Source organism: Macaca nemestrina, chromosome 12 (assembly GCF_043159975.1).
Source record: "Macaca nemestrina isolate mMacNem1 chromosome 12, mMacNem.hap1, whole genome shotgun sequence".
Classification (NCBI taxonomy): domain Eukaryota; kingdom Metazoa; phylum Chordata; class Mammalia; order Primates; family Cercopithecidae; genus Macaca; species Macaca nemestrina.
In genome coordinates this window covers 12,081,454-12,093,910 of record NC_092136.1, presented here as the reverse complement: position 1 = coordinate 12,093,910, position 12,457 = coordinate 12,081,454, and the positions used below count along the sequence as shown (strand labels likewise).

Here is a 12,457-nt window from a genome sequence, read left to right as displayed (position 1 = left end):
GCAAATGCCTCTCCCTCCACTTCTGGGGACTCAGACCAGGCACTCCTCCCCACAGCTAGGCCAGGGTTGAGGTCTGGCTGCCTCCCCCTTCCCAACACTCAGCGGCTCCCCTGCTTTATCCATCCAGGCCTTCTGACCCCATTAACCCCCATGGTTCTCAGCTGTGTGCCAACCAACTCCGTCTAAGAGCCTTCTCGCATACCCTCTTCTCTCCTCCCCCAGTCCTGCCCGACTGCGCTCAGCATCTTCAGCCACCCACACGCAGGGTCTCTGTGGGCCCTGAGCAACCCCCATCTGGGCCCCACTCCCCAAATCTGCTCTTTGCTGGCCATGATCTGCTCAGCTCTTTCTTCCTCACCCTCCGCTTGCTCACCAGGTCCCCAGGTCAGGGCACAGCAGCAGGGCTTTTGGCCTGCATCCCCTCGGCTCCTTCTGGCCAACTCTCTGCCTCATTGCTCTCTTTCTTCTCCACATCAGAGCCAGGGGCTCCTCCAAAAACCCACGTCTAACCCATCATCTTTCCCTCTTGCTTTCCTAATTCCCAAGACATAGGGAGAATCCCAAATAAAAGAAGGTTTAAAAAGCTCCTTGGCTGCAGGACTTATCAGAGCATTTGTTGCCTCCTGGTTCACTGGGACTCTGATGGACCGGAGAGCCTCTTTTCAGGTGGCAGCTACTGATGACATTTTTTCTTTTTTGAGGCAGGGTCTCACTCTATCACCCAGACTGGAATGCAGTGGTGCGATCTCAGCTCACTGCAACCTCCGTCTCCCAGGCTCAAGGAATTCTTCTGACTCAGCCTCCAGAGTAGCTGAGATTACAGCCATGTGCCACCACACCTGGCTATCTTTTGTATTTTTAGTAGAGATGCGATTTTCTCCATGTTGGCCAGGCTGGTCTCGAACTCCTGACCTCAGGTGATCCACCAGCCTCAACCGCCCAGAGTGCAGGCGTGAGCCACTGCACCAGGCCTATTGATGACTTTTGCCGCACTGGCTGGTGGGTTAAAGCCCAAACCTGTGAAGGCTCTTTACACTCTGGCTCCAACAGCCTCTGCAGCCTCCACCCCAATTCCCTGTCCCCCCACTGCTTAGCCAGATGCCCCAGTGGTGCTTCTGTTAATATCCCAGCTTCTCATACCTTTGCACATTCTGTTCCCTCTGCCAGAAATGCCCTTCCCTGCTTGGCAAACTTCTATTAATCCTTCAAAACCTGGCTCAAATGCTCCCTCTCCATAATGAGCCTCCCACCAGGGTACCAGCCATCCCCAGCCAGCTCTTGGCTGCCAAGGTGAAATCCTCCCCAATTTCTGCCCCTTGCTCCCCCCGGCTATTTTGTTCCGCTGCTCCCCTGCTCAATGCCAGGTGAGTAGCTGGAGGACAAATGCCAGGGCTACTGCATTATTTATTGGCAGGGGCAGAGCCAGCAACTGACAATCATGGTTCAAGAAGAAAAGGAGGGCACAGGGCAGGCCAGTCAGGAAGAGGCAGACCCCAGCTCCCAGCCTCTCTGGAGAGCCTGCAGGTTCACAGAAAACCTGCCAAACTGCCTCCTTGCCCTGTGAGGGCAGCAACTGTCCCTGTCCCATTGGCATTGCTGCATCCTGACCGCCCCTCGGCGCAGCGAGCACACAGCTTGGCAGAGCTTTCCTGCATGGGCAGGAAGGAGCTAAGACCCTCAGCTTACTTGGTGCTGCTGCACTCAACCTCGGCCACCTTCACTGCAGGCAGTGTTTGCGAAGCCACCGGCTCAATGGTGAGCGTGTTGTCCTCCACGGCGGCCCGTACCAGCGTTGAGAGCTGCGGCAGACCAGGGTGGCAGGCAGGGTGGTAAGGGGCTGGGCCCTGGCGGAGGGGCGGGTCCCCCAGCTGGCCCCGCCTCTGCCATGCCTCACCTCCTGCATGGTGAAGTCCAGGCAGGGGCCCACGTCCTCCCGGTGCACCCTTTCCAGGAAGGGGCAGGTCTTGTCCAGGGTGGGGGCTTCCCTCCAGGCCTGGAACTCTGCAAACAGGATTGTGTCCACCTGTGGGGGAGGGCGAGCGGGGTGGGGGCAGTCAGGGGACTAGGGCCAGCACAGAAGATGCAGGCTGAGCTGAAGGGGAGCGAGGGAGGGCGTGGGGCAGGCCCAGCAAGCCAGCAGGTCAGTCCCCAGCAGACGTGCAGGGAAGCCAAGTCCAGCGGCAGCAGAACTCCCTTCTGCCCTTTGCACCAAAGAATTTAGAACTACAAGTTTTGTTTCCAGGTTGGTGTTAAATTTCTTGGTGCAATAGGATTTTAGAGTGGGGTGCAGGGCTTTGTCCTGAAGACCATCACTGCCTCCTTGAGGAGGAAAAGTCAAAGAGCAACTGGCAGGAGGCTACAGGTACCAGCAGGTACACAGGCACGTGCACACAGGAGGGGACACACACAGGCTGCCCAGGGCCCACGCCTCGGAGGCGACTGCTGGCCTACCCCAGGCCGCATGCAGAGGGAGGGAGGCTGGGAGGGGGCAAAGTGGGAGGCCCTTCGCTGGGGTCATTTACCTGTCGGGAAAAGGAGGGAGAGGGAGTGGAGGCGGGGGCTGGGGGCTCCCCAAGAGGGAGCTGCCAGGCCGGCTCGTAGGTGAGGTGAACCGCCTTGCTGGGGACCACGCAGAGGAGCAGGGAGAGCAGCGGGGCCAGCCCGGGCTGGGCCGGATGGACAGACAGATGGACGGACAGACAGGCAGACAGACAGGTAGACAGGTGCACAGAGACAGAACAGGAGGAAGGGGAGAAGTTAATGTACATTCAGAAGCTCAGAGCTCAGGAGGTGGATGAGGGCCTGCTCGTCTTCCCTGGAGGCCCTGGAGACAGAGGTGGAAGCCAGGATGGAGTTGAGTGGGCTGGCGCCAGGGACCCAGGAAGCTGAAGGCACCACAGCCCTCTGAGTGCAGCCCTGAACTCAGCTCTTGACGTCCCTGTCTCTTTGGTTCCTCTGGCAGCCCCAGGAGGCCCCATTTATCAGGTGAGGAAGCTGAGGTGCTGACAGGTGGCCGCATTTGCCTACGGACCATGACCATGAGTCCAGCCCAGCCTGGACCCAGCAACTGGTGTGGCCAGCTGAGGTGGGATGGAGACACCATCCAAAGGCCACGCTTGTCTCCGCCCGACAGTCAGAGGGCGCCAGGAACCCCCTGAGCACAGGGCTGTAACCAGGTGGTCCTGGGGCTCAAGGCTGTGGCCACACGGGGTTCAGGCAGCCTCCCCGCTGAGGCCCAGTGGCTGCTGCTTGGCCTCTTAAGGCCAAGGAAATGTGTGTCTCAGTGGAAGCCCCAGATCCTTAGGGCCAAAGCCATCCTCAGGGCCAAAGCCAGGCTCAGGTGCAGAGACCACTACCTACTGCTTGGAGTCAGCAGGGCAGGGAGGGGGCCTCAGGTCCCCAGATGGTGCACCCTGGAGGCTGCAGGCCAAGTGCCTCGGATCACAGGAGGTTGGAGAGAAAGGACCTGCCCAGCCCTCACATCCCAAAGAGTCGCAGGACAGGCTCCAGGTCACACAGCGTGGGGCAGGCTGGTCCTCACTGGGCTCTGGCCCTGCCTACCACAGGCACTGCCACCCTTCCCCGTACCCAGAGCCCGCCTCCCACCCTCACCTCCTTGCCCTCTCTGTCTGGGGTGAGGGTGTGTCCCGCAGCGGGGCACACGGCGGGGCAGAGGGCGCTGCTGGTGCTCTTGTGGCGAGAGTGGCCTTTTCGGGGCCCAGCCTTGGTGGGGCTCAGCAGCTGGGGGTGAAGCTCGCGGTTGGGAGAGGCTGGTGTGGATGTGATGACCAGTGTCTTCAAGGCTGTCACCTCTGCCTGCAGCATGTCGATCTGCATGGGATGGGATGGCTGTCAACCCTCACCCAGGCTGGATGCCATCCTGGCTGCCACCGCCTATCAGCCCAACTCAGGACAATGCACCCCTGCAGCGATGAGCACCTAGTCCCTCCTGACACCCTCAGAACAGCCTTCGTGGCACAGACCCAGACACTCATTTTACACATAGGGAAACTGAGGCTCACAGAGGCGACATGGTCTGCCCAAGGTCATGCTGTGAGCAGGATTCTGTTAGGAACAAGTGTCTGGGAGCTGGCTAGGCCTCCCATGAGAATTCTTGGGGCCCCCACGAGCCAGGAAAGGCCCAGGCCTCACATTTTGCAGATGGGCAACCAGGCTTGGAGAGAGGAAGCAACTTGCCCAGGCTCAGACAGCCACACTGAGTGAGGTTTCTGCTTTGTGAAGTGGGGCTGGGAGGACAGGGAAGAAGGTACAATAATCACAGGGTCCTCCCAGCCCCAGCACGACCCCAGAAAAGGCTCTGCCTTGCAGCAGAATCACTGATGGAGTCCCGGGGCACTGGGCCCTGTGATCTCAGACCCCCACCCTTCCCTTCCCTCCCTGGGCCTGGGTTCACCCATTCCTGCTGGCCCCACTGGGCCAGGCGAGCGTCCACTCAGGCAGTGAAGCTCACTGTTCGCTGAGCTGGGAGGCAGGGCGGGTGCCTGGGCTGGCCTGGGCAGGCGGGGACGGGCCTCACCTTGCCCCGAGCCTCCTTCAGCTGCTTTTCTGATGCCGCCTGCTTCATGTTGGCTTCTCGAACCATCTTGTGAGCTTCCTAGGAAGAAGGCAGTCCCTGCATGAGTGGCGAAGAGCTGATGGACGCCCAGGTGACCCATTCCCCAAGTTGTTCCTGCTGCTCAGCCCGTGTACCTCGAACAGGCTGGCCGTCAGCTCCTCCAGCTCCTGTTCTAGCTGCTCCCGCACCTTGGAGAGCCGCTCACATTCCTCGTCCTTTAGCTTCAGCTCCTGGAGGAAAAGACGCAGGCACTTGAGGCCCTCAGCATCCCCAGGCCTGGCATGGGAGGGACCAGGCCCACCTGACCAGGCTCCATCCCCTGGTTATTTGATGTGGGGCCCAGAGCTTACTTCCTCTGGTGCCTGACAGTTGATGATGCTTTTTCTGTTTAGCCGCAGCATGAAGCTGAAGCCCTGCCTGCCAGTTCATCAGAGCTCAGGGCAGGTTTGCAGTCAAGACCACCATCGGTGTGCCCAGCACAGGCCTGGCCTGCAGTTGGCCTCAGCGAGGGCACATCCCTCTCCTTTGGGCACATCTCTGGGCACCTGAGAGCCCACAGCTCTCCCAAGCGGACTTCTTCCCACCAAAGCCCCCCAAGCCTGCTACAGGCACCCACCTTCTGCGCTCTGTGCAGCTCCTCCTTCAGGAACTCAGAGCCCTTCTCTCGGATCTCCATGGAAGAGCTGCGCAGGCGCAACACGTCCAGCTGGGTGGCTGCAGGGCCCTCCTGGCCTTGGGCCTCCTCCCCTGCAGAGGTCTCCACCAGGGCTCCTGGGGACTCCCTGTGGCCTTGGCAGGGGTCCGTGCTCTTCCAGGGGACCGGGACAGCTGCAAGGGGTGGCGGGAGGCCCTGGTCTGGCTGGGGTGGGCTGGAGACAAACAAGGGCATCCGCGGGTTCAGGGTGGGGTCCTGAGGCCTGGAGAGCTGAGCTCAGAAACCACTCCGGGGCAATGTGCCTACCACTTGAGCCTCAGCCTTTCCATCTGAAAACTGGGACACTACCAGCTATCATCAGGGTTGTCACAAGAGCAAATGTCCAAGCACAAAGTCTCCTGGGGCAAGAGGCTCATTCCTCTTTGTCAACCATCCCCTCCAGCCCAGGGCTGAGGGCTGCGTTTGGCACATGCAGTAGGTGTTCAGCACACAGTAGGTGTGCAGCACACAGCAGGTGCACAGCCTGTTTGTCTAACGGACGACTGTAAATGCATCAGGCGTGAGTCCCACTTGTATAAAGTGAAGCCTATGCCGATGGCCCTACCTCAAAGGCCACTGAATGATCAGAGGAGGTGTGCGTAAAACCTTGGCACCTCGGATGCACTCAAGCAGGAGCTGCCTTCACTGATGCAGTTAATGCGAATTCTGCCCCTTTCGGGGTGGACCCGAGAGGAAGGATGAGGCCAGGGCAGGCAGGGCTGAGGCAGGAAGATTCTGCAAACATCTTAGGCAAGACAGACCCACTTCCTGTCCCCCTGGACTTGGTGGGGAGCAGTCCCAGCTCTCCCCTGGCCTGCCGTGTGACCTCAGGCAAACACCCACTTCTCTGGGCCTCAGGACCCTCCCTCCCCTGAAGCTGCAGACCCTGAAGGTGGTGTGGGGCCTCACTCCCCCCATCCACACCCCCCACTCCAAAGTGGACCCTGGAGAAGGAAGGGAGGGCGAAGGCCCGGCCAGCGGTGTTTTGTGCCAAGACAGCACCTCTGGACTCGCTCACTCAGCAAAAGCTGGAGGCTCCTGAGCCAGCAGCTTCTGAGCCGCAGCAGCCAGGGCTGGGGCTGGGGGGCTGGGCAGGCCGCTGATATCAGTGAGGGAAGTTGGGGGGAGGGGCTCAGGGAGGCTGCACCAGAGAGGGAAGGCAAGGCCAAGGAGAATGTGGGACCCAGGACAGCTGAGGCAGAGGGAGGAGTGAGAGGCAAGTCTGTGGACCAGTCTCCCCTCCCTGTCCTCAGGACCTTGGGAAGGTCACCAAGCAGCCCCTGAGCCTCAGTTTCTCCCTTGGTTAACACACAGAAAATGGGTCCCCAGAGACTCCAGCAAGGAGCCCACTTCCAGCAGTGAGTCCCTTCACACAGATCCGTCCAGCTGCCCGGCTCCACCTGCCCTCCGCTCTGGCTCCTCAGGCTGGGTCCTGCCTGACAGGGATGTGGGTTTGAGGATTAAGGTGGGGACACATATCCATCACTCCATCAACAGTGTCTATGCCAGGCAGGGCTCTCTCCTAATACTCTTGTTTGGGGAAGTCTTGTTGGCAACGGTCCCCCGCAGCCTGAGAGCTACGGTGGTGCCCTGGGCTGGGGTCTGTGCCCTAGGGACTCACACTGCCAGATTCTACCAGGTCTCTAACCACGCTGTCTCCTTTAAAATTCTCTCAACAGCCACCAGGCGCCGTGGCTCACGCCTGTAATCCCAGCACTTTGGGAGGCTGAGGCAGGTGGATCACCTGAGGTCAGGAGTTCGAGACCAGCCTGGCCAATATGGTGAAACCCCGTCTCTGCTAAAAACACAAAAATTAGCCGGGCCGAGATTGTGCCACTGCACTCCAGCCTGGGCGACAGAGCAAAACTGTCTCAAAACAAACAAACAAACAAACAAAAAACTCTCTGATCGGCCCTCGTGGCATCATTCCGTTCTACAGATGAGGGGACAGAGACTCACAGAGTGAAGGCACTTGCTGGGGGTCATGCGGCTGGTCAGTGACCGTGCTGGGACAGCTGGCCAGGTCTTCAGCCCAGGCCCAAAGCTTCCCCACTGCAGGGGAAGGGCAGGTGGGCGGGGAGTATGAGTGTTGGAATCCGCACATCTGCTTCAAGATGAAGGGCTGCTGGGCCCAGGGGGACTCGGAGGCTCCTCTTTGGCTGCAGTAGGGAAATCTGACCCACTTCTGGCCCGAACTGGCTTCTCAGACTCTGCGCAGGCCCAGAAACCCCCTTTCCAGAAGGGAAGGCCTGGGCAGGGGGAGCTGTGGCAGAGAGAACAGGCCAGATGGGGCAAGCCTGGGGTCCACGTCAGCCTCTGAGCTGGGGTACACATGAGCCCCTGAGAATGCTTCTGAAATTCTCTGAACCTGCTTCCGCACCTGAGGGATAGGAGCTAAAATCCTGCAGGAGGGGCTCTAAGAATCAAGAGCTCTAAGAGCAGTCCCATCCTGGCGCTGGGTGAATCGTGTTCAATCCACAGCCATGTTTGGCTGAGACGCCCACGAAGCCTGCCTGGCCTCTGGGTCCCGCGGCTTAAACTGGAGGCCTGGGGACCCCTGCCAACAAGACTTCCCCAAACAAGGGTGTTAGGAGAGAGCCCTGTGTGGCATAGACACTGTCGATGGAGAGATAGATATGTGTCCCCACCTTAATCATCACGGCCCAAGCCCTCAGGTGGGACAGGATGGCCATAGTCACTCAGGCTGGGCTGGAGGCTGCTCACTGCAGGCCAAGGGCAAGAAGCGACAGCACAGGACAGGACAGAAGACTCTCACCATTGCCTACGCCCTGACCGAGGAGAAGCAGACTGATGGCCCTCCCCGGGGGGCCGGGCTTCATCCACCAGTGTGGTCTGGGCCTCTGGCCACAGTGAAAGACTAACTCTCTCTCCTGCTGGTCCCAAGCACACGGTCTGGAGGTGTGGCTGGCTGTCCTCGCCATTTTCCCAACAGGCACTCACTTTTGCCTTGTGGGGCGGAGTGGGGACAGGGCCCAATTTTGCAGCCAGAGGAAACAGTGGTCCAGGAGGCCTGAGACAGAGTCTGTGACACCCTTCCCATCCCCCCCAGTAGAAGAGCCCAAAGCCCAATCCTAATGGCAGGAAGTGTGGGACACGGGAACAGTGGGACCACCCGGTAGCCACCAATTCCCCAACGCCAAAGGTGGCAGGAGCAGGAGGGGAAGAAGGGCCTGACCTGCCCTTGGAGGGTAGCCGGAATCTGCAGACCTTCCTCCCCCTCATTTCCGGGCTGCAAGGCCCACTCCTGAGACTCAGAAATTTCAAAGAGGGGACCCTGGGCTCCTCAGGTCCAGCCGAAGCCAGAATCTCCGATCTCACACACACTGCGGCCTCCCAGAGCAGAGGCCTGGAAACCCGGCTGTGAACACCCAAGTCAGTGGCGAACTCAGTCCTGGGACAAGCAGGGACCACTTAGGTTTCTGCTGCCCAACGTCCCTACCCTCCTCAGTCCCGGTCCACCCCTCTCTGTACAAACCTCCTCAGTCCCCGTTCCCTGCGGAAACAGAGCCCAGCATCTGAGATGAGCCACAGATGCCTCTGGAAAGGGGCCTGCTCAGAGGGTAGGAGTCAAGATCAGAGGTAGATGGGGCAGCCAACATCCCCCATCCCAGAGCCAGCTCCCACCGCCGAGAGGGCCCCGGGCAGTTCATACAGGAAAGGCCCCCTGGGTCACTTCCCCAGGAAACACACAGCTAAGAGAAAACGCAGCAACCACAATCCTCACCCCACCAGGCCCGCCCTAGGACGGCCAGCAGGGCTTTTGCCCCGACCCACAAAATAAGAAGGAGACCTAGACTCCGCGGCCCTCAGTATCTCCCTGAGCCAGCAGGGCCTGGCCAGAGGCCAGACCAGCCTATCCCTCAACCAGTGCCCAAGAGGACCCTGTCCAGTTACCTCCTGGAACTAAAGACCCCGTTGGTCATGGGCACAGTGGATTCATTAAATAAGCAGGGGAGGGGACAGCACGGGTGGCTCTGAAAATGGGCCAAGAGAGGGCTGGGAGGGCACACTGGGACCACTCAGCGTGCTGCCAGGGCCCAGGCCTCGAGGGAGGCTGCAGAAACCCCCACACAGGGCCTGGCTCCTGGGGGCAGTACCATGGCACAGGGGCCTATTCAGACTCACACTCTGCCTGTGCAGTGAGGCTGAGGGGATGGAGGCTGACAGCCATGTGACTCATATCCAGGGACCAAGGGAGTCCCAGGAAAGAGTTGGTGGGCTAGCTCTCAAGCCAGCCTGCAAGCCCAGCAAAGCTCAGCTCCCCTAAAGAGCAGCCAAGTCTTCAGCCCCCAACCCACAAGCATGTCAGGTTCCCAAATGCTTGGCCACATCCGCTCCAGCACACCACTCCACAGGTGTCGTGGGCCTGGAAGCTCGGGACAATTGCAGGGAGATGTGCTCCTCCATCTGGTTTCCAGATGAGGCCCCTGAGGTTCAGAGAGGGATGGTAACCTGGCCAGAAAACACAGCAAGGAAGCGGCAGGATGGGAACTGAACTCAGAGTACAGGCATAGCGCATCACGTGGCCTGTCACCCAGAGGAAAGGGGATGAATGGCGGTTTCAGAGAAGTGAGGCAGGAGGCAGATGGGGTTTGAGGAAGTCTGAGACAGTGCCCAAGTACTAGGGGTGCCACCCAAGACTGCTGTACAGCCAGGCAGGACCTGGCCTAGGAGGGGACAGCAGAGGGGATACACAGAAACAAAAGATGGGCAGGGGGAATTGTGGGAGGACCAGCAGCTGGATAGGGGGCAGGAAAAAGCAGTCATTAATTAAGATAATTCAAAACTAAGGAAAAGGTGAAAGTTGAGAACAGTGGTGCCCATGCTGGGAAAGAGGAACTGGGAGGGGGTCTTTCAGGGACAGGAAAGTGGGTGGCTGAGGCATTTGGGAAGTGGCACGTCCCGTAGGCAGCTGAGGGGGAATAGGCAGGATGGGGTGACGCTGTCGAGTGGCACTGGCTTGGGAAAGCAGCCGCAACCTGAGCCTGGATGATGGGCTGTCAGTGGAGACAAGGGCTTGAGAGCCAGCCGGAAGAACAGACGAGAGTGTTGGACACTGGAGCTGAAGAGTATCCAGGACCCGGGGATGAAAGAGATCATCATGAGTCTCACTGAGTTGGGCCAGGATCCAATGAGCTCAAAGCAAGGAGGGGACAAACGGACAGGTGGGAACCAAGGAGGGCCTGGGCCACAGGGGAAGGGGGAGCCAGAGTGGGCAGAAGGGCACAACAGCACGTCCTAGTAGAGACCATGGAGGAGGGGGAGAGAAGGTCAGGAACAGCGGGGGATGGGAAGCAGACCAGAACATCCAAAGCAGGTGAGTCAGGCCGCCAGGCCAGCCCAGCCCAGCCCTGGCAGGGGAATCCAGCCCTGTCTCTCCACCGGAGCCAGCACAGGGCCTAGGTGGGGGCGCATCTCACTACTCTTCGGCTACAGGGCCGGGCACGCAGTACATCCTCAAATCTGCCTGTGGTGACCCTGCCCATTCAGTCCAAGAATTGACACCGAAGGCCTCCAACAGCTAGCGTGTATACTGAGCACCCATTATGTGCCAGGCACCCCACCAGCCGTGACCCATCCAATCTGCACGACCAGGCGGCCCCCTTCTTACCACATCCTATTTTGGTTTGCATCTCCCTCCCACTACCTCATTTCCCAAGACCTACTGGGCATAATTCCTGTGCAGAGCTCGAAGGGTCTAGGACAAGCAGGATTCTAATGAGGATGTCTGCCCCCAACACCCATGTCCTGATTACAGAACAGCAGGAAAGATCTCCACCTGTTGAGGGGTAGGGCAGGCAGTTAGATCATGGAGGGCTTCCAGGGAGCAGCAACAGCAAGGGTTATACAACCCCTTCCCAATGAAGAGGCCTGCATGTCTGACCCTGGAGCCCTCGGGCCATACTTCAGACTCTGTCTCATGGCCTCTAGTCCCCCGTGACTTAGGCCTTACAGGCAGGAGCTCACAGATCCATGCCCTTAGAATAGCCAAGGCCCAGGGCAGGGAAGTGACTTGCTCAGGATCACAGAGCCAGTTGGTGGCCCCTGCAGCTCTGCCTGCCACAAAACCATGCTCCCCAACCCCTGGGAGGCTGGAGATAGGCATGATGAGCCCTGTCTCTGGGGAAACTGAGACCGGGGGGGAGGGGGCTGCAACACTGTCATGTGGGAACTCGAACGCTGGCTTCCGCTGGCCAAGTCCCAAGTGCCCAGCACTGTGTTAGATACAGAAGTACTCAAGACGCTGTCCTCACCTCGTCACCTTGGAGCAGGCTTGGCACCCAAAACTATGAATGTGTGAAACTGTGGGGAATTGGAAGGGGAGCAGCCCAGTTTGGGGAGCACCTAAAGTCAGACTGGAGCTGCCTCTGGGTTTGGAGTTCAGGGCCCAGGCTCAGGAGTCCCAAGGAGGAGAACTCACCCAGGCTGCTGCAGAGCCCAGCCACTGCCACCCACCCCAGAAGAGCAGCCCAGGGCTGGGGCCATGACCAGGACCCGGCCATTAACAAAGCACAGCCACCAAGAGACAGAGCTCAGTTCATTTCACAGGTGAGGAAACCAAGCCCAGAAACATCACTGACCCCGCCCTGGTCACCAACTCTTAATCCCAGCTCCTCCTATTCTAGATCAGCAGTTCCAAATATACACCTGCCAGAGCTGTCATCGCTTGGTCAGTCACCTGGCAAGTATGACTCTGAACAGGACCCCTCCCAACTGCTGCTGGGGTCTGGGTGAGCTCCTAGGACACCAAGCACCCAGTGGGGGCTGGCGGCTTGGCCCCTGACTCTAAATTCCTGTTTCCACACCCATATAGGGGGCCATTGAAATACAGAGCTCAAGATAACCCCCAAGCTCTGCCTCACCCCTTCCCCCAGCTCCTCACTGCCCCTCATCCTTTCCATCTGCATTTATGAAGCACCTATTATGATATGAGCTCAGCACCCAGCTAGGCCCCCGGGGGTGCAGGGGTGCATGCAGGAAGTGAGCCACATTGAGGATTCTGTGGGGGTCAGCCTGGCAGCTGGCTCATCCAGAGTGGCGCTGGGAATATGGCAGGGGGGCTGGATGGGGGGGAGGGGTCCTTGCCCAGGATTTAAGGCTCTCCGACTCTCCTCGAAGCAACCATCCATCTACTCATGGCTCTCAGCTGTGTCTGGCCTTGGCCT

At 59.4% G+C, this 12,457-nt stretch overlaps 1 protein-coding gene across 6 annotated transcripts in view; it reads right to left on the bottom strand.

Annotated features, from left to right (window-relative positions):
* LOC105469427 (RAB3A interacting protein like 1) overlaps positions 1-12,457 on the bottom strand; it is a 44,175-nt gene that overhangs the window by 5,543 nt on the left and 26,175 nt on the right. For 5 of the 6 annotated variants that reach the window (XM_011720420.3, XM_071074481.1, XM_011720419.3 and 2 more), the window contains 6 exons: positions 5,193-5,445; positions 4,711-4,806; positions 4,538-4,615; positions 3,613-3,831; positions 1,895-2,023; positions 1,687-1,799 (listed from right to left, as the gene is read on the bottom strand). In XM_011720420.3, the coding sequence (XP_011718722.1) occupies positions 1,687-1,799; positions 1,895-2,023; positions 3,613-3,831; positions 4,538-4,615; positions 4,711-4,806; positions 5,193-5,445 (888 nt within the window). The remainder of the gene's footprint in view (positions 1-1,686; positions 1,800-1,894; positions 2,024-3,612; positions 3,832-4,537; positions 4,616-4,710; positions 4,807-5,192; positions 5,446-12,457) is intronic. The other variant, XM_011720422.3, reaches the window with a different exon arrangement.